This window comes from Panthera leo, chromosome B2 (genome assembly GCF_018350215.1).
Source record: "Panthera leo isolate Ple1 chromosome B2, P.leo_Ple1_pat1.1, whole genome shotgun sequence".
NCBI lineage: Eukaryota > Metazoa > Chordata > Mammalia > Carnivora > Felidae > Panthera > Panthera leo.
In genome coordinates, this window is record NC_056683.1 from 3,456,596 (window position 1) to 3,484,018 (window position 27,423).

The 27,423-nt window shown below is 47.0% G+C and overlaps 2 protein-coding genes, 1 long non-coding RNA gene and 4 other non-coding genes across 8 annotated transcripts in view; 4 read left to right on the forward strand and 3 right to left on the reverse strand.

Moving 5' to 3' along the window:
• The window catches only part of ZNF322 (zinc finger protein 322), a 34,941-nt gene extending 23,555 nt beyond the window's left edge, over positions 1-11,386 (forward strand). The window contains exons 4-6 of one of the 2 annotated variants that reach the window (XR_006202351.1): positions 14-105; positions 7,861-8,749; positions 10,986-11,386. The gene's annotated coding sequence lies outside the window, so the exon portion shown is untranslated. Of the gene's footprint in view, positions 1-13; positions 106-7,860; positions 8,750-10,063; positions 10,137-10,985 lie in introns of those variants that run through there. The other variant, XR_006202352.1, reaches the window with a different exon arrangement.
• On the forward strand, positions 11,125-11,198 carry TRNAN-GUU. Its single transcript has one exon. It is a non-coding gene; the product is annotated as a tRNA-Asn (tRNA).
• A 2,332-nt stretch (positions 11,387-13,718) lies between the features above and the next one.
• On the reverse strand, positions 13,719-15,587 carry ABT1 (activator of basal transcription 1). The gene is made up of 3 exons (XM_042937618.1): positions 15,292-15,587; positions 14,450-14,655; positions 13,719-14,292 (listed from the first exon to the last, which is right to left on the reverse strand). Exons 1-3 carry the CDS (start codon positions 15,530-15,532, stop codon positions 13,912-13,914), a joined length of 828 nt encoding a protein of 275 aa, XP_042793552.1. The 5' UTR covers positions 15,533-15,587; the 3' UTR covers positions 13,719-13,911.
• A 1,895-nt stretch (positions 15,588-17,482) lies between these two features.
• TRNAY-GUA lies at positions 17,483-17,571 on the reverse strand. The gene is given in 2 exon segments: positions 17,483-17,518; positions 17,535-17,571. It is a non-coding gene; the product is annotated as a tRNA-Tyr (tRNA).
• A 5,286-nt stretch (positions 17,572-22,857) lies between these two features.
• On the reverse strand, positions 22,858-22,945 carry TRNAY-GUA. Its single transcript is given in 2 exon segments — positions 22,858-22,893; positions 22,909-22,945. It is a non-coding gene; the product is annotated as a tRNA-Tyr (tRNA).
• A 1,159-nt stretch (positions 22,946-24,104) lies between these two features.
• On the forward strand, positions 24,105-27,188 carry LOC122219469. The gene is made up of 3 exons (XR_006202389.1): positions 24,105-24,218; positions 24,428-24,605; positions 26,107-27,188. It is a non-coding gene; the product is annotated as an uncharacterized LOC122219469 (long non-coding RNA).
• TRNAA-AGC lies at positions 26,384-26,456 on the forward strand. Its single transcript has one exon. It is a non-coding gene; the product is annotated as a tRNA-Ala (tRNA).
• Positions 27,189-27,423: the final 235 nt, after the last annotated feature.

Genomic DNA, 27,423 nt, shown 5'->3' on the forward strand with positions numbered 1-27,423 from the left:
TGTCTCTACTAAGAAAAGGCATTTCCCCTACACTTGCGTTAGAATAAAGCCGATATGGAGGAATCCTTCCGCAGTGGACACGGATCAGATCATTGCAATGCCCACGTGAGTATCTTAGAATGTTGCCAGCTCTACCTTAATTAAATACACAGAACAAAGGACTAAAGTTGACGTTCACATGGCCCTTCGGCCTGGTAGAGGCGATCAGGGCCATTAGAACGGCTCTAGAGTTCCAGGAGTTTTTGAGGCGAAAGCGGAGAAGTGAACAGAAACCTGGAAGGAATATTGTCTCTGCTCTGCTGGGGATACTGGATCCTTCTGGAGCCTCTGCCGGGCATTACCTAACTAACACAGGAGAGAGTCACCGCTGAAACTGACCATGTTTGGGGCTAAAATTCAGTAACAGCAAAACATCTGTTTATGTGAGTAACCTGCAACCTCAGACTCAAGACAAATTTTGAATTTGAATTTAGAATCCGCCCGGGGCGCAGTTCTACCTCTCCCCTTGGCGGAGTGGTGTCGGCGGGGTGGCACCGAGTTCCCCCCCCCGTTGTCACGTGTGCCTCCGTTTGTATCTGTTTGCTCCCCTAATGGAATAGGTTTCAGGGTTTTAAGTGGCTTTTTCATTGTGAGGAAACAAGAGGGAGGTATGACAGCCAGCGGACGAAAAGGGGAAGGGAAAATGGCCCAGCTTCGGCTTGTTTTCCTTCTGGCTTGCGGGTAGAGAGGTGTGCCCCAACGAGGCCTGCAGCCCTCCTGCTGCTCTGTCCCCCGCCCGACATTCAGGTGGGCAGTGCTGAGACGAGCCTGGGGAAGCAGCCATTTCCCTTGCGAGTGACGGGGACAGAAGTGCTGTCTCGGGAAGTGGAAGAACGAAGGTGCGTCCCAGCGCCCACAGAGGCCTTCAGTGTTTGTCGAAAATAGTTCTTTCTCCTTGAGGGAAAAAACAAAGCTTGTCACGCGGTAGAAGCTTGCTGTTTCATGCCCCAGGCGACAGCTTTGGCCTCGCCTTCCAGTTGGACTCTAGAAGCGGTGGGGCAAGCTGAAAGCGGTTGACCCTGGCCGAGGCCGTCCTTCCGTCCTTCTGTCCGGCAGGGGAACCTTGACACGGAGGGGCTGCACCTGCTAAGGTCAAGTAACTGGCGGTTAAGGTCTAGGGAGGAAAGGAGAGGACCCGTGGGGTAGCTCCTGTTTATTACGTTCCGTGCCCATTTTGGGAAATCTCCGCAGCCCTCGCGTACCTTAACTCCTGGCTCAGAAGGTTGTCTTAACGTATCTGAAAACGAGGAGGAGCCTTCGTATGAAATCCTAAGTGGACCTTCCTGGTTGAATCCAGCCCCCGTTCTAAACGGGGAGCCCCGACGTGCGGGCGGAGGACGTTGGAGCTGCTCGTGGTCGGTTCGGGGACGGCAAGGCCTTAGGGTTCGCCAGTGGGCGGTACAAACCCTGTGTTTCTGGCCGAGCGGGGGACTGACGGAGTTTGGAACAGTCGCCGCCGGCCTCCTCTGCCCTCCTCGGCGCCCCCATCGGATCACCTACACGGAAAAACAAAATCTGGCAGTCAGGGCCCTCCTGACCGCTTCAGCACAAATCTTTTTATCTATCCCGCCTTTCTTCTCCCAGAGGGATAAATGTGCTGACTCCTTTAACCTGCCCAGCCCATGCTGCCACCGCCTCTGGAACCTACTTCATTTGTCTTTTCTGTAGGTTTTTAAAATTCATTTCCTTCATGGAGATTTTCCCTCGTGTGTTCAAATATGTGCAGATGCCCTTTCGTACCCGGTTTAAAAAAGAAGAAAAGGTTTGGGTTGCCTTTAATCGGCTGGTGTTTTTTTTCTTTCTTCTTCCCCTTCCAAAATTTACCAGCTTAAAGTCTATACTGCTTCCATTTCCAAGTGTTCATTTCCTATCATGCTACAATCTGCCTTCTCTCAATTTTCTACTTAGCTGCTTTCCCAAAGATCGCTGATCTTTCAGCCGAAGTGCAAGATGTGCTCTCCAGTACTGCAATTCATCTGCCTGCCTCTTTTCTCGTCTCTAGCAACGGGGGAAGGCATGGATTCTCACCCCGGCTTCCTTCCGGACATCTGTTTTCCTCTCCCCACGCCCTCACGCCCCCCACGCCCTCTGGCCACGCCCCCAACCCTCTGGCCACGCCCCTGCCACGGAGCACCCACGAGGGGATGCGCTGATTCCTCCCCGCCTCCCAGCGATTCTGTGGCGGGTGAGGAGGCTTCGTGTTGCCCCTGCCATCTAGGGCTTGTGGTTCGCATTTCTCCGTCCTCCATTCGCGCTCCCCTCACTGCGGCCCCTCCACGCCTACTCCCTGTGTCTGTGTGTTGGGCCCAGTTATGTGTGCCTGAGTTCCTGTGTGTGTTTGTGTCTGAACCTGTGTCCCTGTGAATGGGGGTCTCCCGGGCTGGCCTGGCCGCAGCTCTGCAATGAGAACCACATGTATAAAATGTGTCGTGTGCTTCCGCTGAGTTCTGTGTGTATATATGATATGTTTAAAATCTTGTGCATTGTTTTGTCGGTGTTAACAGTGTAAATTAAACGGAAAACCACTGGAAGGTGTTCACTACACACACGGAAGAGATCAAGAGTTCCTTTTCCTCCAAAGACAGTAGATAAAGCAAAACGCAAAGTGCAGAAACAGATCTGCATTATATAGGAATTTACTGTACTTAAAAAGTGTCATTTTGGATTAGTGCAGAAAGGATGAGTCAGTCACTCAGTAAATGGTGTTAGTCAGATAAAAGCTTAGGAGAAAAAATTAGATCCCTACCACCCTGAGTGCAAAAATAAAGTACAGGTAGGTTAAAAGATTGGAATTCTAAGCCAAACTCTACCGTAATAAAACCAGATGGCCTTGAAGAAAGTCCCTTAACACCTCTGAACCTGAGTCTTCCACTCTCTAAAATAAGTATTTACACCATATGTTTGCACTATTAAGGTAGCTAGCCACATGTAGCTATTGAGCACATAAAATTTTAGTCTAAATTGAGATATGCTACACTTATATGATACACACTAGATTTGGAAGGGTTCGTGCAAACAAGAGAACGTAAATTATCTCCTTAATAACATATCAATTTCATGTTAAATGGCATTTTGGATATACTGTGTTAACTAAGGTATATTACTCAAATTACACTTGTCTCTTTTTTCGTTTTCCTTTCATATGGCTACTAAAAAATTTTAAATTGCATATGAGGCTCACATGATATTTCTTTTGCACAGTATCACCGTGTAGTATTTAAGGCCATCCCAAGCTTTGAAAGCCTACTGTTAGTCTTTTACAGTGATTCCTTCTATTTGTATGGTAAATTACATCTTCTAGAGCTGTTTTTTGATATATTGTCTCATACAGAGTTCCCAGGAACTCAGAGGATAACAGTGATTTCCCCAGTCTGCAGATGGTGAGGAAACTAAGCCTGTACTAAAGGTCCGTATGATGGAATCAGAACTAGACCAGGTCCCTTCTCTGCTGGATTCTGTCACGTTCCGTTTTATATCTATTTGTATGGAACTTGATGCTCATATTGGAGCTGCTTTGAATGTCTGTGGTCGTCAGAGGCTGGCTGCAGCAGGACTGTTGTGTGAGGGGTGCTGGTGTGGGTCCCTTCTTTTGACCTGCTGTTTGCCTCCCTCGTCGGGGAGGGGGGTGGGCAGTAAGCCTCAGAGTTAAAGATCAAGCGGAAGGGAGCTTGCCTCTTCAGGTATGAACCTCCAGCTTCTGTAGGAACTAAAGAGAAGACATAAAGAGGCAAAATCCCAGAGCAACGAAAATGAATCTTGAAAGAGGCCTATGTGAGTAAAGCAGCAGCTAGGGCCGCTCCACACAGGTTTCCTAACCCGCTGCTCTCCCTACGTGGAAGGTTCCACTGCCATACTTAGAAGAGATCAAGGGTTGTTTTTCCTCCAAAGGCTGTGGAACAAAAATTCCAAATGACAGATCAGTGATTTATATAGCAAGGAATTTTTTTTTTTTTTTTTTTTTTTTTTTTTTTTTTTTAAGTACAGCACAGACCCCACTGGGGCTTGAATTCCCGACCCTGAGATCAAGACCTGGTTGTGCCAAAATAAAGTTAGGATAATTTAAAAAATAATAATCCTTCATTGTGAAGGCCTTTCTTCACATAATATCAGTGTCAGAAATTATGAAAGAGTTATCAGACTTGACAGTATAAAAACTAAAAACTTAACGTTACTTAATTGCCCCATAGACCAGATGAGGAAGGCTACTCACCATATGTCACGGGCAAGTGTTCCTATTCATGCTATAAAAGAGCTTCTACAAATCAATAACTAAAAATAGGAAAAGATGTGAACAGGGAGTTACTGAGGGAATAAAGTCAATATACACTTGAAAAGAGAGTCACATTCATGAGTAGACACTTTTCCAATGAAGACATCCGGATGGCCAACAGACCCATGAAAAGATGCTCAACGTCACTCATCATCAGGGAAATACAAAGCAAAACCACATTTGGATACCGCTTCACCCCAGAGTGGCTAAAATGAACAATTCAGGAAACTGCAGCTGCTGGCGAGGATGTGGAGAAACGGGAACCCTCTTGCACTGTTGGTGGGAATGCAAACTGGTGCAGTCGCTCTGGAAAACGGGGTGGAGGTTCCTCAAAAAATTAAAACTAGAACTACCCTACAACTCACCAATAGCCCTGCTAGGAATTTATCCAAAGGATACAGGAGTGCTGATTCGTAGGGGCACGTGTACCCCAATTTATAGCAGCACTATCAACAATAGCCAAATTATGGAAAGAGCCTAAATGTCCATCAACTGATGAATGGATAAAGAAGATGTGGTTTATATATACAATGGAATACTACTTGGCAATGAGAAAGAATAAAATCATGCCATTTGCAGCAACGTAGATGGAACTGGAGGGTATTATGCTAAGTGAAATAAATCAGTCAGAGAAAGACAGATATCATATATTTTCACTCATGTGGGACTTGAGAAACTTAACAGAAGACCATGGGGGAAGCGAAGGGGAAAAAAGTAGTTTCAAACAGAGAGGGAGGCAAACTGTAAGAGACTCTTAAATACAAAGAACATACTGAGGGTGGATGGGGAGGTGGGGGAGAGGGGAAAATGGGTGATGGGCGTTGAGGAGGGCACTTATCGGAAGGAGCACTGGGTGTTGCATGTAAGCGATGAACCACAGGAATCTACCCCCAAAACCAAGAGCACGCTTTACACACTGTATGTTAGCCAATTTGGCAATAAATCATATTAAAGAAAAAAGAGTCACGTTAATATTCAAAGTAATGTAAAAGACTTTGATTATTCTTGAATTTTCCAACTCTTGGTAATGTTTCATATTAGCAAAGATTAAAAAACAGTAAGAGCCGTATCGGTGGCAGTTTGGAAAAACAGAAACCTTTATAGATTGAATGTTCGTGTCTCCCCCAAATTCTTACGGCTTCACGGCGTTTGGCAGTGGGGCCTTTGGGAGGTGATTAGGTCATGAGGGTGAAACCATCATGAATAGCGTCAGTGCCCTTAGCGAAGAGACCCTAGAGAGCCTCTTGCCCCTTCGGCCAAGTGAGCGCCCAGCAAGAAGACCGCCATCTTGAACAGAATCGGGAAGAAGGCCTTCACCAGAACTCTACCATTTTGGCATCCTCGTCCTGGACGTCCAGACTCCAGACTGTGACAAATAAATGTCTGCAGTTTAGAAGCCGCCCAGTCTATAAATAGACGAAACCACTTTGTACATTACTAGTATGAGTACAAATAGTTTATATATGTATATACAGTCTCACTGGAGAAACAAACTTTACGCCTGAAATGGTTTGAAAGTAGGAGAATAGTAGCTTTCACATTTAATGTATATATTCTTTAACCCAGTAACTACACTTTAAGGATGTTCTATAAATATACTGATAACAAAAATCTATGTGTCTGTGTCTACATGGATATTTATTGTAGCCAGCTTGTGATAGAGCAAAAAATTGGAAACGATTTAAATGCTAAGTTAAATAAACTATTTAAATCAACTGCGGTGACTCCATTTGATGAAATGCCCAAAATATATTTGTGTAAAGGCTATCAAAGTAGGATGTACATTATTGTAAAAAGTGGTATGTTTGTAAATGCATAGAAAAATTCTAGGAGGATATTGAGAATAGTATTTTTATGAATGTTAAAAATAGAGGACATTTTCACCTCCTAATTTATGTATTATATATCATCTCATTATTTAAATGTTAAAATTCGGAAAAAACAGGTTGAACAGAACATTACGAATACAACTATTTTACTGGAGTTGGGCAACTCTTAGAGCAGAGCTGTACCATAAACCACTGGGACTGTTTACATGGTAGATCATGGTACTTAAAACCCAATGTCTTGTTTTAGTCGTTCATCTTTTTCTTCTGTCTGTTCTAGAGTTATACCTACCTTTGTTTTCCAAGGGATTTCTCCCTTAGTTTTCCCAACACTCAAATCCTCTTGGATTTGATCTGAAGTTATTTTAAGGAATATACCATTAGGAAGCAATTAAAAGTGTGACAAGATACACATACAAGGATGCTTGTCAAAGTGAGTTGTAAAATGTATGTGTCTAACACTAAGGGGTATGCATGATGCATTGCAAAAACTAAAAGGCAGGTTATACAGTGATATGTACTGAATGACTCCACTTTAATATATATAGACATGTATAGGAAAAACATTGGGAATATGCTCATTAAAATGGTTACAGTGATTATTTCTGTTGGTTTATAGGTCTATTTCCCAAATATCTAATAGTGAACATATTTTTGAAGTTGAAAATGCAAAACCCATGTTTTTAAAAGAAATTTCATAAAATATAACATAAAATTTACCATTTTAACCATTTGTACATTTACAAATGAAGTACATTCCCATGGGGTGCCTGGGTGGCTCCCTCGGTTGAGCGTCTGACTTTGGCTCGGGTCATGATCTTGCAGTTTGTGAGTTCTAGCCCCGCGTCGGGCTCTGTGCTGACAACTTAGAGCCTGGAGCCTGTTTCGGATTCTGTCTCCCTCTCCCTCTGTCCCTATCCTGCCCCTATCCCACTTGCTCTCTCTCTCTCTCTCTCTCTCTCAAAACATGAATAAATATCAAAACAAAATTAAAAAGGTAAAAAAGGTAAGTATATTCCCAATGTTGTACAACTATTTTACTGGCCATCACACTGTCAATTTCTAGAACTTTTTCATCGTTCCCAAACAGAAACTCTGTTCCCATTAGACAGTAACTTCTCATTCCCTCTTCCTTGAGCCCCTGGTAACCTCTCTCTTACTTTCCGCCCCCATGAGTTTGCCTAGTCTAGGTACCTCCTATGAGTGGAATCATACGATATTTGTCCTTTTGTGTCTAGCTTATTTCACTTAGCATAATGTTTTCCCGGTGCATCTCTGCGCAGCATGTATCAGAATTTCATTCTTTTTTAAGGATGAATAATCTTCTGTTGTATGAGTACACCACATTTTGCTTATCCACTCATCTGCTGATGGAAAGTTGCGTTGTTTTCACCCCTGAATCCACGGATTTCAAAATAGTTCTTCGTATAGCTTTGAGGGCCTTGATGCAGTGAAGCTCTTATGTTTCGCCTACAAAATTTAGCTGCCAACTAGTCTCCTTTTTTTCTTCTTTTTTCTTTTTAAAGATTTTACTTTTAAGTAATCTCTGCACCCACGTGGGGCTCGAACTCACAACTCCAGGAGTCACGTGCTCTATCGGTGGAGCCGGCCGGGCGCCCCTAAATTGTCCTTTCTTAAAAAGATGGCCTCGTATGTTGGTGAACGTCCCGAGAGGATTCTCTGGTGCTGTGTCCCTCAAGTTCTTCTCATCTTTTTCTCTCTTAGGTATCCTCAACGTTCAAGATTTTATACGGTTTCCTTTTACGGGGGAAATAAAACTTACACGCAAAATGCTTTTAAAATAAGAGATCAGCCAAGAACTTCATTGTGATACAGACTTTGTCCAGGCGGAATTCAGAGGAGGGAGGCATCACCCAACCGGACCCCTTGACCCCTTGTTAGGAAAACCAGTTCTGGAAGCCCCATCGCTCAGCGACGGAGTCTCTGGTGGGACTTCCCACCTGAGGGCCAGAGCCTCTCTGCTTGAAGTGTGCAGTTTCCGTATACATCGTTTGTGATGTGTTCCTGTGGAAATTTCCCCACTGGGACACCCACTATCCTAGTAGGTACTCTAAAGATTTCAAGTATCAGCTGGAGGAAATGAAACACCCGCAGGGAAAGAAGCCTCCCTAGAGGGAAGAGAGGTGGAAAGGAGGTGACATTTGTTAAGCACTTACTGTGCATGAAGTACGATCATTTCTTTCCAAGAACATTCAAATCTGGGAGTAGGACAACCACCGGAAATGACGCCACCTGGCGGTGGCTTGGCCAGAAGGCGTCTTCTTGGGGGTTTGCCTGAACGCGCAGGGCTGTGAGCAGGTTGAATGCGGCCCGACCACCGTGGAAGAACTTTTTCTTTACGTAACAAATGGTTGCTGAGGCTGGACATGATTGTAGACAATGCGCAAATATCAGTGAAGAGAACGTGCATTTATGAAGTTTGCATTGTGATAGGAGGGTGGGGTAAACACCAGAACAAACGGTCGCAACGCTCACACGGCCTGGTTTCAGGGAACAAGTCTGTGAAGCCTGGTGTGTTGTAAAAAGAATCCTGAGAGAGGATCAGGAAGTCGGGTGGTTGACCTTTGCTCTGCTGCTTATAAGCCACATGCCGGTGGGTAACACAGCATGTTGGGTCCCTATCTTCTTCTTCAGTAAGATGAGTGGAATTCAATCAGTTGGTCCCCAAAATATATTCTCCTTAGCACTCGGTGATTTCTTCACTTTTAATTTAACCAAAGTTGACAGCCTCGACTCAGCACCCCCTCCGCCCCTCCACCCCTCTGCCTACCTCTCCAGAGAGGTACATTCCGGTACATTCTGAAACAAGTGTCCCAAACTGAACAGTCTACTAAATGTATTCACTCCGAAGTGAATTCTATGGGGAATAATAGAACAGCAAACATGACTTGTTTCATCTTATTATGTCCCTCTATGGAACTTAGCGGATTGATTGCTATGGCCCAATAAAGCAGGAGGGGGATATTAAAGATGTGTCACTGAATGAAAAGGTAGACTAAGGCTACTGTCACATTGAGTTACACTTTGCAGAGCAAAGGGCATTTGGGGAGAATTCCAGGTGTGATCACTGTGTCCTCACCGGAAGACCAAAGGTCCATTTCCGGGATCCTAATTTGAATACAGGTACAGGTAACAGTGCCCGAGAAACTTCCCTTTGATCGTGTTTTGAGTCTGGTCAGTAACACCCCTCCCTTTTCATATGATTGATTGACTGATTGACTGATTGAACTTAATAGACTATTATTTAAAGCAGTTTTAGATTTGTAGAAAAAATCATCACTGGGGCACCTGGGTGGTGCAGTCAGTTAAGCGTCTGACTTCAGCTCAGGTCATGATCTCACAGGTTTGTGAGTTCGAGGCCTGCGTCAGGCTCTCACCGCCTGGAGCCTGCTTCGGACTCTGTGTCTCCCTTTCTCTGCCTCTCCCCATTCATGTTCTGTCTCTGTCTCTCGAAAATAAATAAACATTTAAAAAGTTTTTTTGATAAAAAAAAGAATAATCAGAAATACAGAAATACAGGGAAAAACCGCACAAGAAATAGAGTTCTCACATACCCCATCCCCCTCTGCACACAATTCCTCCCGTTTGTCGCACTTTGTATCACACGTTGGCTACTTATTATTACTCTCCAAGCAAAGAAAATTACATCACACCTTAATTTTTCGGATGGCGTTTTCCCAGCTGGGGCTCTTTCCAGGGACATATTACTGTCTATTTCGCACTACTTTCCAGCCTTCCAGACCTTTCCATGGACGCTGTATCCCAAAATACTCAAGTCTGTGCTGAGGACCCTTAAGGGGATGTTTTGGCTTTGGAATCTCCGAGATCTTATTTTACTCAACGAACGTTTTAAATTCTTCATGTTTCGTTCCTCTTTTTTTTTTTTTTTTTTTTTTTTTTCCTGAAGAAGAAATTCTGTCTCAAGACTGTGACCCAGAAATCCTGTCTGAGTTCCAGCTTGCTGGCCAGCTCTATACACATCAGCTCATCAGATAGGTAAGGGATGAGATAGATAGATGATGCATTGATTGAGGACTGGTAGATGGATCTAGAATAGGGGGAGATCTCTAGAGAAAGGAACTGAGATAGAGAGATGAGAGAGACAAGAGATATTACATACATTCTGCTTCTCTGGAAGAGGCATGATTGAAACAGTCACTAACGTTTTTCAGCATCTTGTTCCACGGCAATAGCTAAATGGAGCAAGGGGGCCAGAAGCTATCAAATGACATCCAAGTTAATCCTTTTTGGCCAGAATATCACGTGGGCGTGCCCGTGTGACTTCACCAGGAAGCGCCGATGTTAATCCGCCCCGTTGTTAAGGATGCTCAATTTGATCCCTGGTGTAAGTGGAGACAGAGGTCACTTTGCAAAGACTTTTCTCTTTGCGGTTAGCAAGAGATCTCTGTGCTGCTGCTTTGGTACGTGAGAATATCCTATTTCCGGGCAAGTACACTTTTACCTGATCATTTAAGGATCCACTGATGAGCCTTCAGACTGTCCCCTAAGTGGTTTTCCTTTCTGCGTTTCTCTTACTGGAATCTTTCCCATTGAAGGTATCTTCACCTGTACAGAACCCTTCCAGGGGCTTCCCTGTCAGCCGGAGTGTTAGCAAAAGCTCTCTTATCGACCTGAAAAGAAATTCGGTCCAGATGTCCTTCACTATTATTATTATTATTATTATTATTATTATTATTAATTATTTTATTATAATCACACTTTCTCGGGGTAAACAGCAGTCCCGCGCCCAGCTCCCCACCCAATCAACACTCTGAGGTTCCTCTCTAAGAATAATATCTGTATTGTCAAAATTTGTTTTCAAAACATAGGAACAACAGAAACCAGGAAACGAGGGAACATTTCTTCAATATACACGCCCGGCAAAAGGTTCGTTTCTGGAGTATATCCCACGGTCTGGACTGGGGAAATGACATGATCACGTTTGACAAGAGAGCTCCTCGCGTCCCCGTCTCTGTGGCGCAATCGGTTAGCGCGTTCGGCTGTTAACCGAAAGGTTGGTGGTTCGAGCCCACCCAGGGACGGCCCTTTCCCTTTAAGGACTCGGCTGTTTTAGGAAATTTTGTCGGACAATATCCGTTTGTGAACATTCTCACAAATAAAATGAAAACCGAGCCAACATAGCCCCCCAGGGCGTCTTGCGACAGAGGGAGTGTTCCCGTGTTCACGGATTATTTGCTTGAAAGCCTTAAGGATGCAGCCAGACGTGGGCGCGATCCCGTCATTTTGTCCCTAATTCTACTGAATTTGTTTCCAGATTCCTTCTCCCTCAGCTGCGTTGGTCCATCCGGCGGCGTGAACCCCGGCCGTCCACACCCAGCTGGCCCAGGCTGTCCCCGAGTCAGGTCCTCGGGTTCTGGACGTCGGGAATGGGCCGCGGAGGCAGAGTGCAGGCTTCCATCGAAATCATCTGACTTTCCTCGCTTATAATCCCCCAAAGGGTCCCTGACACTTTCCATAAAAGGCATTTTGACAAGATCTACCAAAATTACTCTGCAAATCCACTTCTGGGAACGTACACAATTGCTGCATTTGTACAACTAAAATTGACCCATGTCAGGGTTACTCGTGGCAACATTCAGAAAATAAAATTTTAAGTGTAAAAGAAGGTATTTTCCTGCCCTCAAAGGGCTTGGTCTGCAGGGAATCAAGCTGACGGTTCCCCAGAAACTCGTCTTCCACCCATTCTTATCTTCATTTCTCGCTCCGCCTGTGATTTACCCAGTTTTCCAGGCTGCGGGTAAACTCTTTGTTCGAACTACTGTACCGGAGCCTTGGATGCTGACCTTGAATATACTGACACCTGACGCCACCCAGCCCGAGTTTATTTCATTCAAAAAATTCCGAAGCCCCATGTTTTACTTCCTAAATTGTTAGCAACCTAAGGGGAGGAGATTTCTCACTCTTGATATTCTCTTTATCTAACAAAGGTGACAGAGGCACTGGGAATTCTGAATAAGTGAATGTGACAGTTTGTCAGATTCTGACACGGAATTTTTCTCGCTCACTTGGAAAGACATCATGACCTGAGGAAACGATCCACGGGAAACAAACTCACCAGATATGAACACAGAAACAAGGGTATCAAGTTCCCAAGACTGAGGGTGTAACGTTTCACAGATGTTTTTATCAGACGGGTTCGAGAGGGTTAGGGACGTGGGAAATGTGACACCCAACAGCCATCATTTTGAACCGTAAGGTCATTTTTATTCTCCCACATAAAGTGCACCTATCGAATAAAAACCGTAACAGGACTAAGATTTTATCATTTTAGAGCCAAAGAAGTGGATGAATCTGCTTCACCCAAACACATGAGTAATTATATTGAGGAGCGGTGGTGCGGGGGGGGGGGGGGGGGATTAAATTGCACAAGCAAAATCCATATCATTATGGTCACTCTACTATTTCCTGTAAGTTTGACTGGATAGTGACTAGTGTTTTTTAAGACTTTTTCAGTGATCTCTACACCCAACTCAAGATCAGGAGTCGCTCACTCCATGGACCGAGGCAGCCAGGCGCCCCTGACCGGTTTCAATTTCTATGAGGCTGCATCTAGGTTTCTTAACACTTCAGTTTTGTTTCTCTTAGTGGCTGCCACGGATTCTGTGCGGCTTCTAAAGCTGCTTTGGTGTTGTTTGTGAGCCCTCCCCCTTGTCTAAGCCCTAATTTGTAGAAGACCACCCGAAGGGCACCGTGCCTACCTCCTAGGCTTTGTCTCCCTTTACAATGGTTTGAACCCAACGCTCCATCCATGGAGCTTTGTTTCCAACAACAGGAGTACATCAGGCTCATTCAGATTTCTGTTCACTTTTTAGGAGCGATATGGGAAACTTGGTGAAAACTGACCCCTCTCTGAGGAGTGTGATGAGGGATCAGCTTCATATTAAGCACTGCTTACCTTCCCAGATAAACCAAGCCCTCCCATGGCTCCTCCTCTAGCCCTTATATATTTCTACATGATGCCTGCAGTACCTCTGGACATTATTTCTTGAATATCTGTCCCCTTCTAGTGGCCTAAAACTCTTAATGCCAAGGGCCGTGTGTTATTACCTACTATCACTATGTCCTCATGTAGTGACTTGGTAAATGTGGAATTAGATCACTGATAAAGTGGGCTAAGAAATTAATCTGATAGACAGAAAAGAGTTCAGACTGAAGGTGGAGAGGGAGGGGGAGGTGGCTCTGAGACCAGGAGATGACATTAATGGGACATGAGGAGACAGAAGTTAGAACTTATAAAATGCACCCCCCCCCCGCACCAATAAACTACAAAAGTATACAAATATATGTATTTTTTCTTTTCTATAAATACATTTGGAAGGTGGCTCCCACCCAGTCCCACCCCATTAACCCATCCCTGTTAATCTTTTCTAAATAAAAAGGATGTGGCTGCTACCCTTCACTTACAGTTGGTAAAAAAGTTGCCTGGACTACACATTCCCACTCTAGCTTGAGGTAAAGGCTCTTCCTGAGGTCAGAAAGTGGGATTTTTAGAGGCTCCCACTGGGCAGGAGGCAGACGGCCAAGAATCAAATGAAACAGGCATGTGCAGTAGTCATACTCATGCTAGTATGAACTAGGGGCCTTTGCCAGGCAACAGGAGTGGGAGCAGGGAGGAGAGGCCCACAAATGGTCTGTCTGAGCACTCATCAGAGACTCCTGGTCTGAGAAAGATATAAAATGTCTGCCTGAATAGACATTATCAGGGCTATGAGACAGAAGGGGTCTCTCTGCCCTTCATGAGTCCCTGGCTAGTGAGGGTTCTTCCACATTCTCTGAAGGTGGTGGAGCTCCGAAGATCTTGGCAAGCAGCCCTCGGTTGGAGCGAGCCTGGTCCTGGACGTTAGCCAGGCGAGCCCGTTCACGTCCCCCGGGCCGAGCTGCCTTCCGGGCTCTCAGCTCCTGCTCAGTAGGACGCTGGGCAAAGGCCCAGGTGCCATTCGGGCGGGCGGAGTCCCCATCGGCGGCAAGGAAGCGCTGTCCCCGTTCCACACTTCGAAGGTAGAAGTCAGTCTCACGCTTGGCCTGGGCAACCTCGGCCCTCAGGCGCTGCCTGCGCACCTGGCGCTCAAAGGCAAGATGTTCGCTGAGGTGGGACCACGTGAAACGGTGCAGGTACTGTGAACAGCAACAACAAGGACAACAAAAACGAGAAAGGGCGTGGGTAAGGCGTGGCAGGAAGGCAGAGGAGAGGAGAGGAGAGCGAGTGGGGCCAACAGGAGGTAACGGAGCAGCCCCGGCTAGGGCTGGGAAGGCAGACAAGTCCGCCCCTCACCTTGAGGTTCCACAGGTCGTAACGGAAGGGGCTGCGCCGTCGGGCTCCCATGGGCGTGTTGTGCAGACTGGCCGCCACGCGCTTGGCCACTCGCTTGTCCCGAAACTCCACCCAGCCCTCGGTGTAGTCCTTGCTGTACTTGGGCCGCTTTTTCCCTCCCGTGGCCGAGGCTGCCGCCGCCTTCTTCTTGCGCCTCACGAACCCGTCTGCGCGCCGAGGACACGGCAGAGGTTTAAGGGGCCCACGTGGCTCCCAAGGAACTTCACCCCCCACTCGCCCGCGGGCCAGGATCCCACCTCCAGGCCTTTGCCCGGGAAAAGGACTCCAAGTTCCATCCATTCCCCGTGCACCCTTTCCCCACGTCTAACTCAACCCTTTCCTCAAACGTCAACTCCTGCATCAGATCCGCTCCGAACATTCTACTTACAACTCTCACACGCCCCCAATCCCGATTCGATTAGTGTCCGCGCGGGAGCTGGGGTCAGCTGACCACACGGTGCCTAGACCCGGGCCGCGATGACAAAGGGGATGGGTTCAGTGTGTGAAAAAGCCTCTGAGACTTTTATTCAGGATGTACGCACTTAGTAAACCGGTAAAGCTGGTTCAGGAAAGAGGGCTGCGCGGGGTCGACACCAGAAGCCAGAGTCACCACCCGAGAACTACCCATCTGTGCGCAAGGCGCTACCCACACCTAATCCCGTCTCCTTAAAGGCTTGCGCACCACTCGAGGCGCCGGCCTCGAGTCCCGTGCCCCACAGCGCCTCGGACGCGCACAGCCCGGGCCACGCGACGAGCGGGCGAGTCCACCCTGCTGCCCGCACAGCCAGGGCCCACGCTCTTACCCTCCGGCTGGAAAAAAACGCGCCCGACCTCGCCATAGGCGCTGAGAAGGTTCCGTACGTGCAGAGGCCGAAAGCGGGGCGGGAGGTGGCCCAAGTACACAATACCCGGCACTACCCGCTTCTTGCCGCCGCAAGCCGCCTCTTCGGATTCCTCCTGCTCCTCCTCCGCTTCTGGTTTCTGGTCTCTCGCTTTCGGGGGCTCCTGCTCCGCAGCCTCCTTCTCCAACTCCTCGGCCTCCATGCTGGCGGAGACCAGAAGCACGACAGCCGTAAAGCGCCGCGCCGCGCCGCGCCGGCTGCCGCGCACCGAGTACGCCGGCCGGCGGCGAGGGGGCGGGACCGGCGGGCGGAGATAAATGGAAGAACCAGATTGGGTGGAGAGAGCGGAAGTGGGGGCCGGAGCGGCCGCGAGATCCGAAGCTGGCGGTTAGGACCCGGGGGTCGAGCGACCCAGAGGCAGAAGCCGAGCGGGTGGGTCCCCAAGTGTTAACGCGCCCTAGAGAACGCCTTGGTGAGGTGTAGAAAGGCGGGAAGCAGGCTCTTCCTGGAAATGCTGGAAAACTGGGAAGTTGGGAGAGGTTTCTGTGTCAGCGATCAAAACAGCATTTTACCCAAGGGACCCGGCTGTGCCTCCGGTTGGGGGCTGTTCCACCTTTTACAGTTTACTTCAGTTTTTAAAATTGTCTTGGGTTTTGAAATTTGAATTATTTTTCAAAATTTAGCTGCGAGTTTTGAATGTTTCTAAGTTTTGGAAATGTAGTTTAGCTTCGCAAATACAGGTTTTGGAAGTGAGATTTGCATTTTGAAATTTTCAGTTGTGACCTGAAGTAGTTTACAAGTATTTTGTTTACTTTAAAGTATTCATTTTAGATTTGATTTCGTAAAGATGTCCCCCAAATGTTCATGTGTAACAGTTATTGCCCTAACGTTAAATACGTGCTTGGCGCCTGTCATACATTTGTACTGATAACGTGATTCGTGTTTATATTATAAACACCTGTTGGCACATATACACACGGCCCGGAGTCTGGGGACCCCCCCGGGCGGCGTGCTTAACCCTGGTCTCGCGAGACCTGTCTGTGCGGACCGCCCCGCGGGCGGTCCTTGCACTCCTGCTGAGACCTCTCTCCCGCCAGTGCCTGGCTCCGCCCTGTCCCGTCGCGCGCGGACGCGCCCAGCAGGGGGCGCCGTCTCCGTGCTCTTGGAGCCGCCGTTCCTCCCACGCGCACCTGCAGTGGGGCGGAAAGGGGCGCGGCCTGGAATGCGGACAAACCCTCCAGCCCGCTTTCCGGAAGGGGCCCGGGGCGAGTTTAAGCGTCACTTAGGCCCGCACTCGCTGCAGCCGGACGGAAAGTCCCATCCCGCTGGAACAGGCGAGGGCGCCGAGGAACCCAGAGGACTGCAGCAGGGGGCACAGGTGTCCGTCCACAAGCTACCTTCCTAGGTGACAGCTCCTGCCAGAGCGCCTCCCAGTATATTCCTGCAGGAACGCAGCGCCACGCTCTTCCTGGAGTGGGCGAAAGATCTAATAAACTCGAGTTCCTACACGCCGCTTTCATTAATGTTACGAAAGCCAACTTTATCATTTGCCCGCCGCTCCTTTTTTCGAGGCGGGAGAGGGCGGTAAGAGGCACAGACTCGGTCCCGTAAGTCATTCTTCCGTCTTCAAAGCACCGAGCAACTACGGATGAAGTGAGAGCACGTCTCGGCACCGCTTCAAGAGGCCGGGGTGGGAAGGGGGGCATCTGCGGAAATAGATGCTTCCTGTTGTGCCCGTGTGATGGCTGCGATGGTAACGTATGCTGTTTTCTCGACCTTGTGTGTGTTTCAAGTTGCCATTAATGAAATGTTTATGCGCTTAAATACCATTATAACAGAGAGTCCAGAAAGACCACCGGGCCTCCAAAATGAATTGTAAACTTTGGGTCAAGACGTCCTTCCGGTTGTCCGCCCTCCCCATGACCCTTTCCCAAACTCCATGAAAAGTCAGCCTTCCCGGAGACCCCGACTTACATAAGCAGCTTTTTGTGTACGTATCTGGGGGTCGTTTACTATTGTTTTTATTATTTTTCAGTCCTACGAGTTCATCTGTAAGTACAAATGACAGTCCGCCCAACTGTGTTCAAGTTTTCCTACACGCGCTAGGGGACCGGGTGTGCAGTGTCACTGAAAACCTTTCAAAAAGGTCAAGTCCTTCGAGCCGGATTCGAACCAGCGACCTAAGGATGACCACAACCACACGCCTACAGTCCTCCGCTCTACCAACTGAGCTATCGAAGGATTGGTGGTAAGGCTTGTTAGAATACCTTAATGTTTCTCCCAATGGTTTTGTTTGGATTCTGTTTTTAAAATCTAGTGCGGATTTTGTTCTAGGGTGCTGGAAATGTTCTAAAACTGATAGGGGTCGCGATCATTAAGGGATATTAAAAAATCAATATTCATAAAAACTTAAGTTTTGTGCTTTTTACTGCCTGTTTCAGGTCTTTAAAAAAGGAAATACCACCATCCATGTTCCATATCCTGCTCCCTGAGGCCCATCACCCTTATCCCTACTGCGGCCCCGCTGTCCCGGCCACTTAACGCCTGTTATAGTGGCCGATAAATGATAACTTATCCTAAATACAGATAACTGGGTTGAAGAGGGCTCTACTGTCTTAAAGCAGAGACACTGCCAAGTTCATTTTGGAAACATTGCATTTCTCCTTGTTGAAAGACAAGGAAAGCGTACAGACGGAAATGTGCTAGACCCAAACCACGAGGGGCATCATGTATGCAAGTGTATGTCTAGGAACTGAGTGCCTCATATTAGAGTGGGCCAAATAAATGAAATACGCCCCTCCCCAATTTTGAGAAGAGCAATGTAGACATTTATTGGGGGGGGGTTGATATCATGCATTGCTAATGAACACCTGTAATGGTGTTTGGCTTCCTGGTTGAACACGGTTGGAGAAAACAGGAAGCCATCTGGACAGACATTTCTCGATGATGTATCCTTAGAAAAGATTTCTGGTAAGTTTATCTATAAAAGAGTATTTCTTATTTAAAAATACTTCGTAACTGTAGTCTTGGAAAAAATACATTTTTCTTCAGAAGATCCTACCCAGTGACTTCTATGAGAAATCTGCCAACACATAATTCATATTAAATGTAGTTGTTCTGTTCCCTCTCATGAGAAACTAAGAATATATGGTCTAGTACATTTCTCTCCTTTTTTTTTTTTTTTTAAGTTTACGTATTTATTTTTAAGAGACAGAGAGAAAACGTGGGGGAGGGGCAGAGAGAGAGAGCTGTTTTCAAAAGATACCACTAAGGAAATGAAAAGTCAAACCATAGACTGGGAGACAGTATTTGCAGAACAAACATCTGATATACAAGACTTTTATCCAGTATAAAGCATTCTCACAACTCAATCAGGAGGCAAACCATTCAATTTTTTGTAAAAAAGGGAAGGATCTCAACAGACATTTCACCAAAGATGTGCAGATGACCTATAACTACCTGAAAAGGTAGACATCATTAGCCACGAGGGAAATGCAGATTAAGCCCCAGGAGATGCCTCCACACATTCATCAAAGGAGGCCGGAATCTAAGACGACCCCAAGATTTTCACCCACCTCTTAGAATATCTGAATAATCCCCTCCCCATAAATGTGGGTGGGACATGTGAATGTGTTACAGTGTTCGTTACGATTCTGAATGGCCAATATTTAAAAGACTGACTGTGCTAAGATGTGGAGAAACGAACTGCAATGAGAATGTAAAACGGTATAGCCCCCTTGGATAACAGCTGGTAGTTTCTTTGAAAGTTAAATACACACCTCCCATAGGATCCAGCAGTCCCATGCCTATGTTATTTACTGAAAATAAATGAAAACGCACGTCCACACAAAGACTTACACCCGAAATATTTATAGCCACGTAATAGTTGGTGAGGACCGCCATAACAACGCGCCACAGGCTGGGTGACTCAAGCAACAGAAATTTATTTCCTCACAGCTCTGGAAGCTGAGGCCCAAGATCAAGGTGTCAGCAGGGTTGATTTCTTCTGCGGCCTCTGTTTGGCCTCAGAAGGGTATCTTCTTGTTTCCTCCTTCCACGGTAGTTACTTTGTACTCACATGCTCCTAGCGTCTCTCTCTGTGTCCTCATCACCTCCTCTTATAAAGATGCCAGCCACATCGGGTCAAGGCACACAATGAATGCAGTAACGTCTTTCAGGGTCCATCTCCAAATACGGTCTCATTCTGATGTACTGGAAATCAGGGCTTCAACATAGGAACGGGGCGGGGGGTGGTTATTCGGTCCATAACAAGCAGCTTTGTTATTAATAAGAAAGCCAATACCAACGTTCGTTAGCTGGTGAGTGAAGAAACAAATCGTAGTACATCCCTACCATGGGCTACTGACCAGTAAGAGGGAATGAACCATGAATATACACCCGACAAGGGTGAATCCCAACAGCACTGCTAGGTAAAGGAAGCCAGGCTCCCAGCCGCACGCTGCGCGAGTCTCTTTCTAGACTTTTGCAGAAAGTACTGCGACGGAAAGCAGATCAGTGTTTCTGAAGGCAGAAGTAAACTTTTTGGAGGGATGAAAAGGTTCTATGTCATGATGGTTGTGGTAGTTCTATGACTGAATATAATTTTCAAGACTCACTGAACTATACACTTAAAAAGACTTAAAAGGAATGGATTTTACTATGTGTGTGTCGGGTTTTTGTTTTGTTTTAGAGAGAGAGAGAGAGAGAGAGAGAGAGCACAAGCAGGGGAGAGGGGCAGGGGGGAGAGAGAATCTTCAGCAGGCTCCGACACCAGGGCTCGATCTCACACACCATGAGATCCTGACCTGAGCCAAAATCAGGAGTCAAATGCTTAACCAACTGAGCCCCCCAGGAGCCCCTGACTTTTACTGTGTTTAAATTACATTTCAATAGAGGTAATTAAAAACAAAACTGGTCATCCAAACGGAAACTTCAACACCAACTCGATGCCATTGCTAAGCAGTCTGTTTCTTGCTGCACGCGGCCTCCTTATCACCGATTCCCAACTTACTCTGTTTACTTGTTCTTTTACCCACAGTACTTACTATTTGCAGCATATTATGCAATTACACAAATTTGTGTTTACCCTATTTTTAAATCTCCAGTGCGTTCAAGCTGATGTTTTGTATCACATACAAGAGTTTTAGTCGTCCTAAATGTCACATTTGGACAGACCTAGTTGCATTTATGAAAAGCTGCGTAGAAACAAATGCAAATCCTTCACCAGCGAAGGAACCAGCGTGCATCACTCAGAGATGCTAGACTTTCAGCAAACTGACGTTCTCATGGACTTTTATGTTGTCTCCCCCCAGGCGAAGCCAAGCGTATTTGGCTTTTAGGAAGGAGGGTGGGCAGAATCGTCGGTGGCTGCGTGGTGAACTGTAATGGACACTGTTGCTTTTCAAAAATCTCCTGACATTGTGTTGTACCATATCTAAGATTAGAGTTCATTACTCCTTTAGAAATAGATGTGGCCGTGTGACACAACTGTTTTGACAAATGAGATGTCCCTCCTGGAAGTTGGAGAGCCAGTGAGCCATCCACCACACCCCTCTTGACCCTTCCCCTGACAAAATATGATCTGAGTTGTTGGGGATCCGCAAGGAGCCCACCAGGCAAACCAGGACTGATTTATATGACGCCGAAGAGTTTCCGGTTACGAGCCACCATGATTTGCAGAGGGGGGGATGCTTGTGACTGCAGTGTAACCTACCCTACTCAGGCGGACACATACAGGAAATGTGCAAGTCTGAATCCACCAAGAAGGCTCATTCTCCTCCTAGGAAAACACCCAACAGAAATGTGTGAGCTTCTGCACCAAGAGATATGTATGGTAAGAGGGTTCAAAGATTTGTTGGTTGGTTGGTTTCCAATTGTCCGTGTTCTGTCACTGAGTGAAAGAAAAGTTCAGTGACGTTTGCCGAGAGTCTGCCTGCCAGCCTAGTGTCATTTTGTATTACTTTAAGAGAGGTGAGTTTTTTTTCCAGTCACTCCAAGAAATGGATTCCAGGAAAGTATTCTGGAAAAGCTGCTCATCGTAGGCTCAGGCTCTTTGTGGAATTTCTAGATGTGTTGAGCTAAAAGTGGAGCAAATTTATCAGAGTGAATCCAGATCTTGGATGGGATTTGAAAAGGCTGTGGCAATTTTTCAAGACTGAAAACTGCAGTAGTTGGGACTCCAGCAAAAAGGATATAAGTCGTTAGACACGAGGTGTTTCACCTGCTCTGTCCTGCATCACGTGGGCCACAGGACTGCCCTGTTCTCCTTTCCTCTCTTGCAACAACATTCCAGAATTCAGCCTGCTTAAAACTTGGTAGCTTCTACCCGCCGTTTGGTTGCTGGGAACAGGCTTCCCCAAAGACAGACTGAAAAGGACAGCAGGAATCTTCAAACCCTCCTAATTCCTTGCTGTTCCTGAAAATTACCATTCGAGATCATTTTTAAATGTTGGGTTTTACACCAAACTATTAGCAAACAGGCTGAGCATGATATTCTACGAGAAGCTACACGACTGTCTCAAACATGCGTGCCATGTCTAAGTTCACGGCCGAAAGCTAGAGGAAAGCTGTGGGTGGTCTGGTCCCCCTGACGGCGGGCAGCAGACAGGGCTTCCGCAGGCTCAGCTCCTTCGACGCGATCGGCTGGGAGCAGAGCAGGTGTCATGGGTCACGAGCGAACACGCGTGTACAAGTTCGACCTCCTCGTTTGTCTGCACGCGTCCCAGCGCGGGGACATCCTCAAGGTGCAGGCGGCCTCCCGCCCGCGCACTCGGTTCATCTGAAAGGTGATTGTCCTCCACTCCTGGTGTGTTTGCAGAGGGGACAGGAGGCTTGGGCTGGTCCTGTCCCCTCTTCCGTCCTTCACACCGATCTCTTCGAGACACAGGAGCGGGAGAAAGGAGAACACATCTCGGGTTTGTGCCCAAAGGTCACAGGTTGCGGGCAGGGTGTGGCTCTGGGGTTAGACGGTGCCACGGTGGTGGCCGTATCTGGGCGGTGGGTACGATGGGAGTTCGTTATGCTGCGTCCTGGGTGTGTCTGAAATTTCTCCGACAGAAGGCTTCAGACATCACCGGGCTAACAGGGCCCCCAGCGGCGGGCGCGGACCCCAACGTCGGAGACACTCGCGCGCCCTCGCGGTTGCGCTGCGCGGAGCCGGCGCCGGGGCCGCGCGCGGGGAAACGCTGAACCTGGAACCCGGGACGGCCGCGCGCAGGGAGCCCAGGGTCGGGGCCGCGCGCGCGGAGCCGGGCCGCCCTCGCGAGCGTGTGAGTGTCACAGGCGAAAAGGTGAACGGAGACTCGTGGGAAGGGCTTCGCCACCCCCTTCCCCCCTTCCCTAGAGCCACCGCGTTGGCAGTCTGTTCCGACGCGCTTTGTGCTTGTAAATAAGAGAGCGCGTTCAGGTTTGAATCTCAGTTAAAACCTGAAACTGCACAGCGCGGAAAGGGACTATTCCCCGCGTTCAGTAAGGGTCTAAGTGTTGCTGTGGCGTCGCTGGAGTTGTCTACGATTTCCAAAATTGTCGTCCTTCGAGCCGGATTCGAACCAGCGACCTAAGGATGCCCAACTATCGCACCTACAGTCCTCCGCTCTACCAACTGAGCTATCGAAGGACTCCTGGGAGGCACCCTTTCAGGATTCCTAAAATAACGTCGGTCCAGACGGTCTCTGTGTTGGTAATGTTCACGTGCACTTTTCAAAGTGCAGCCTTAAGCTGACTTCCTAGACCCCGAATGTGTTTTATATAGTGATCTGGATAGACAGCTGGTTCCATGGGTTTATAAAGACATAAAATTCATTGGGTTATACATATAAGACATTAGGATATCACTTATGTAGCTCTCAAGCAAAACCCCTAAGGCTGTCCCCTGTCCTCCTCCCCCAGGAACAATATAGCTGAAGGTAGTGCCCTCTTATTATGGACCGATTTCCTTCCTTCCTCTCTGGTTACCTACTCCTCTCCAAAGTGTCAAAGTTTGCTCAATAAATGTTATGGTTGCCCTAAATACAGACAACTAGGTTGGAGAAGATCCCTGGGTTGTGAACAGAGCAAGGTCCCATGCATTTTGGTACATTGCGGTACTCCACAGTGAAAGTCCAATGGGAAATCGTGTCTATTCTTAACTCTAATGATGAAAAATGTGGAGTGTTGTGTGTGTGTGTGTGTGTGTGTGTGTGTGTGTGTGTGTGTGTGTAAATGTTCTTAGTTGGATAAATATGATCTGGGTGGTTCACATTCCACTGCATAATTATAGTAGAGCAATTAAAATGAAACAAAAATTCTTAAAATTCTTAAGTGGAAATATAAATATTCCTTACCCAAAGAAAATCAGACAACATTGAGGTTCAACAGAAATTGATCAGTTTCCTTGCACCTGCTACAGAAATAGACACAAGTAGAGAATTTGCTAAACTATCTGGAGCAAAAGGGCTTTTCCTTTGTAATATATTTAAGGAAAAGATTAAGTGGGTTTCTCTGTAAAATATCTGTGCTTCTTATAATAACAGTTCTACAAAACCATATTATTGGAAAAAAATCCAAATTTTTCTTCAAATGGCAATTGCCAGTGCCTCCTATTAGAAATATTGAGAGCTCATAGTTGATAGGGAGCTCAGTAATTAAGTTCCTTTCCATGAGACGCTAATGAAACGGAACCTAGTAACGTTCCTTCCAATGTTCCTAACCTAATAGAGGATTAGCAGCTAGAGAAAAAGGGTCCTAAGAAGTGGACGGCTTCTCTTAACATTATCAGGTGTCCTTTCTGTGCTTTGAATACCAAGTAGAAAACGTTGCCAACAAGTGCTGAAATTTCAGGATGGTGATGGATTCATCGCTGGGGCCACACTTAGAGGAACAGGAAGTTCCCGGAAAGGACACAGGAAGGAGTAAGCCCACCTTTCCTCCTTCTCCAGCCTTTCATTCTCCTCCTAGCTTCCCTTTTGGCAGTAAATCAGCAATGTGGTTCACAGACTCCCATCTCCTTTATCACGAGGCAGATTAAAAAGGGGTTTTTGTCTTAGTCTGCTCAGGCTGCTGTGACAAAATGCCACAGGCTGGGGTGGCTTAAACAACAAAAATTATTTTTTTCTCACAGTTCTGGAGGCTGGAAGCCCATGACCAAGGCCATTCAGTTCCTGTGACAGCTCTCTTCTTGGCTTGCAGATGGCCGTCTCCTGGCTGTGCCTTCACAGGGCAGAGAAAGAATGGGCTCTTTGGTGGCTCCCCTGTAAGCCACCAATCCCAGGGGATCAGGGCCCCGCCCTTACAAGCTGGTAAACCTTAGTTACTTCCTTATTCCAAATACAATCACCCTGGGGGTTAGAGCTTCAACATGTGAATTTGGGGGGAACGCAATTCAGTCCAGAACAGAGAGCTTAGAGTGGAGTCTGGTAACAACTGGTAAAACGTCCATGTGAGTTTTAAAGTAATATTCTTGATTTTCATTTGGTCTCTGTGGAAGCCGAGTGTTGGGAAATGTAACACCCAGCACAGCGGGACTGGAAACTAACACTCCCAGCTCATGGCTGCAGGCCCCCAGACAAACCAGTCGCTGCCGGTGCGGTCAGTCATGCCAGTGTTCCGTCCATGGACCTGAGCTGTGGAGCAGGCCTACTGTCGCTAAAATTCCACACACACCTACACCCTTAGTAGACTCATAGGGAAAATAAATAGGGAGGAAAAAGTGAGCGGAGGCCAAATGGACTTCTGCAGCAGGGTGAATTCTGTCCAGGAAAGAATAGGGGAGACACATCCAGATTCTGGGGACAGTCAGGGCGGGGCTGGCCTGGAGCTAAGTTTTGAACTGAACCGTGGGTTTCTACACACACTCGGAAAACCCGAGTTGTGAACTCTCTTGCCTAAGTTGTGGGGAGGCAAGAAGGTGGAAGTTTTCGTCAGTCAGAGGGCTATTCATCAGCGTTTTTATCAGCCCTGATTGCAAAGAAAAAGCAAAAAAGGAGAGCAGACGTGAAGGGCATTTTAAGGATCTCGGGAAGGGCTGTTCTGCATAGGGACGGAGAGTCACTTTCTTAATTGAGATGTTTCTCCTCCGTTTGAATTTTGATCGCTTGCTTCAATTTCACTGAGACTGAAAAATAACACTAAACCAAATAGAGGAAGTCTCTAATGATGGAATATTAGGCAAAGAAGTCGAAGGTGTAGATGGGGCTGAAAGCCTTCATATGGCTTTCCTGCACGTGATGGGCTCCTGGCAATGCCCAGCGAATCCTGCTTTTCGGAGCTAGCTCTGTACAGTAAGCAGCACCTAGTACAGTACCTGGTACTTAGTACCCAATAAGTCCCGAAGAAAAAGAGGTGACTGCTGCCTTTGTCTTTTTGCAAAGACTCTAGATCTCAGCCTGCAGGCAGAATTATCTTAGCATCCGATTAATGTTTACCTTGGAAAAATGCAAAATAACTTTTACACCCTTTAATCAAAATCAGAAATATAGAAGCCAGAATGAAAGGAGAAATAAACTGGGACGCGCGCCCCCTCGTGGCCATGTATCCACAGGCGGGGATTTTCTTTTTTTTAAGCCAGTTTTTTTTAAGGGGTATTTTTTTTTTTTTTTTTTTTTTTTTTTTTTAAGGGATATCTGTGGGGACTCCGGAGAGTCTGTTTCTGAAGCCAGCAGAGTCAACTGGTGGAAAATGTAGGGGTGCAGGGATTGTCAAGGCCTATTGCGAAGGCCAAAGCCGAGCCTCTTTGCTCGAGGAACTTAGTTTCCCCTCCTGGATGCACCTGTAATTTCCTTCCATTCCCTGTTTCCACAGATAGACGTCCAGGGTTAAACTCTTGCCCCATTTCTAAGACAAGTGTTTCTGAGGACTCCACGGCCTGGATTCCAGCTGCACTCTGAGCTCTTTTACCGACAGGGTCCAGAAGCGTAGGACAGGTTGTAGGTGGCGCCGAGGGACAGAATCGCCGTTGATCTGCGGCCCCGCACCCCAAACAATTGGCTAAGACCGACTACAAACAGGTGGCGCGACGCGTTCTGAATGGCCTCCAGCTTTCAAAGTGGGGAGGAGAGGCGTGGCGGCGTGTCCGGACGGGGAATTAGCTCAAATGGTAGAGCGCTCGCTTAGCATGCGAGAGGTAGCGGGATCGATGCCCGCATTCTCCAGTTTTGCGTTCTCTTCCCCGCTGGCTTTTGCTTTCCCGCTCCTCTAAACAGATGGAGATGATGGAGACATCACCAGCTGGGAGCGAGGCCCAGTTCATAACAGGGAAGGCCTTCAGACAGTGCCAGGATAGGAAGGCTGAGGTCTTTAGGATTTGGCAACCGTTTTGCAGATTTGAATATTGGTCCCTGCCACGTGGACTTACGAATCGACGCTTCAATTATTTATGCATTAATATTGTATTTTCATTCTCAATCTATTTCCCACACATCTGACCTATGTAGGGCCACCTCAAGTTCTTAAAACTGGAAGGAAGGATTCCCATTTCTTAGTGAGATGGTGAAGAGCCACATAATTAGGTATATTTCAGACTTGTTTTTTATGCATGCAGTTTTCCTCCTCTGGAGTCGGACGGCTACATCTTTGGAGGTGGTGGTGATGATGCGGATACTGATACCGGGCTGTGGCAGAAAATGGCCCAATTACGGGAGGGTGGAGAACCTCGGTGGTGCCTTCAGAAGCTCAGGCCCGGACTCTCTAATACACTTTGCATCCAGAGCCCAAAAGTTATCTTTGAAAAGAAAATCGGACCCGTTTTCTTCTTTACTCTTTTGCCCCAGTTCGCTTTCAAAAAACAAACTTCATCAGGAGCTATCGGTTAAGACCAATCTTCAGCCCTTAATAGGGATAGTTTCCAATATGGTTTAGGCAGTGGTTCTCACACTACCCCAATGCAAGAAGCCTGGGCTTCTGAGTTCTGATATACACCAAAGCTTGAGAATCATTTAAGACTAAAAATTCTGAAGCACAGGAAGGAATACAAAAAGTTCAAAAAATACAAAAAATTACCGAGGACAAAATTCGCACACAACTCTTCTTTACTTGATCTAATTAGTATCTTTGTAGTTGAGGACTCTCCCACTCGGGAGGTGCTCGGTATCCCATTTTTGAGCCAGGGCGCAAGTGGGA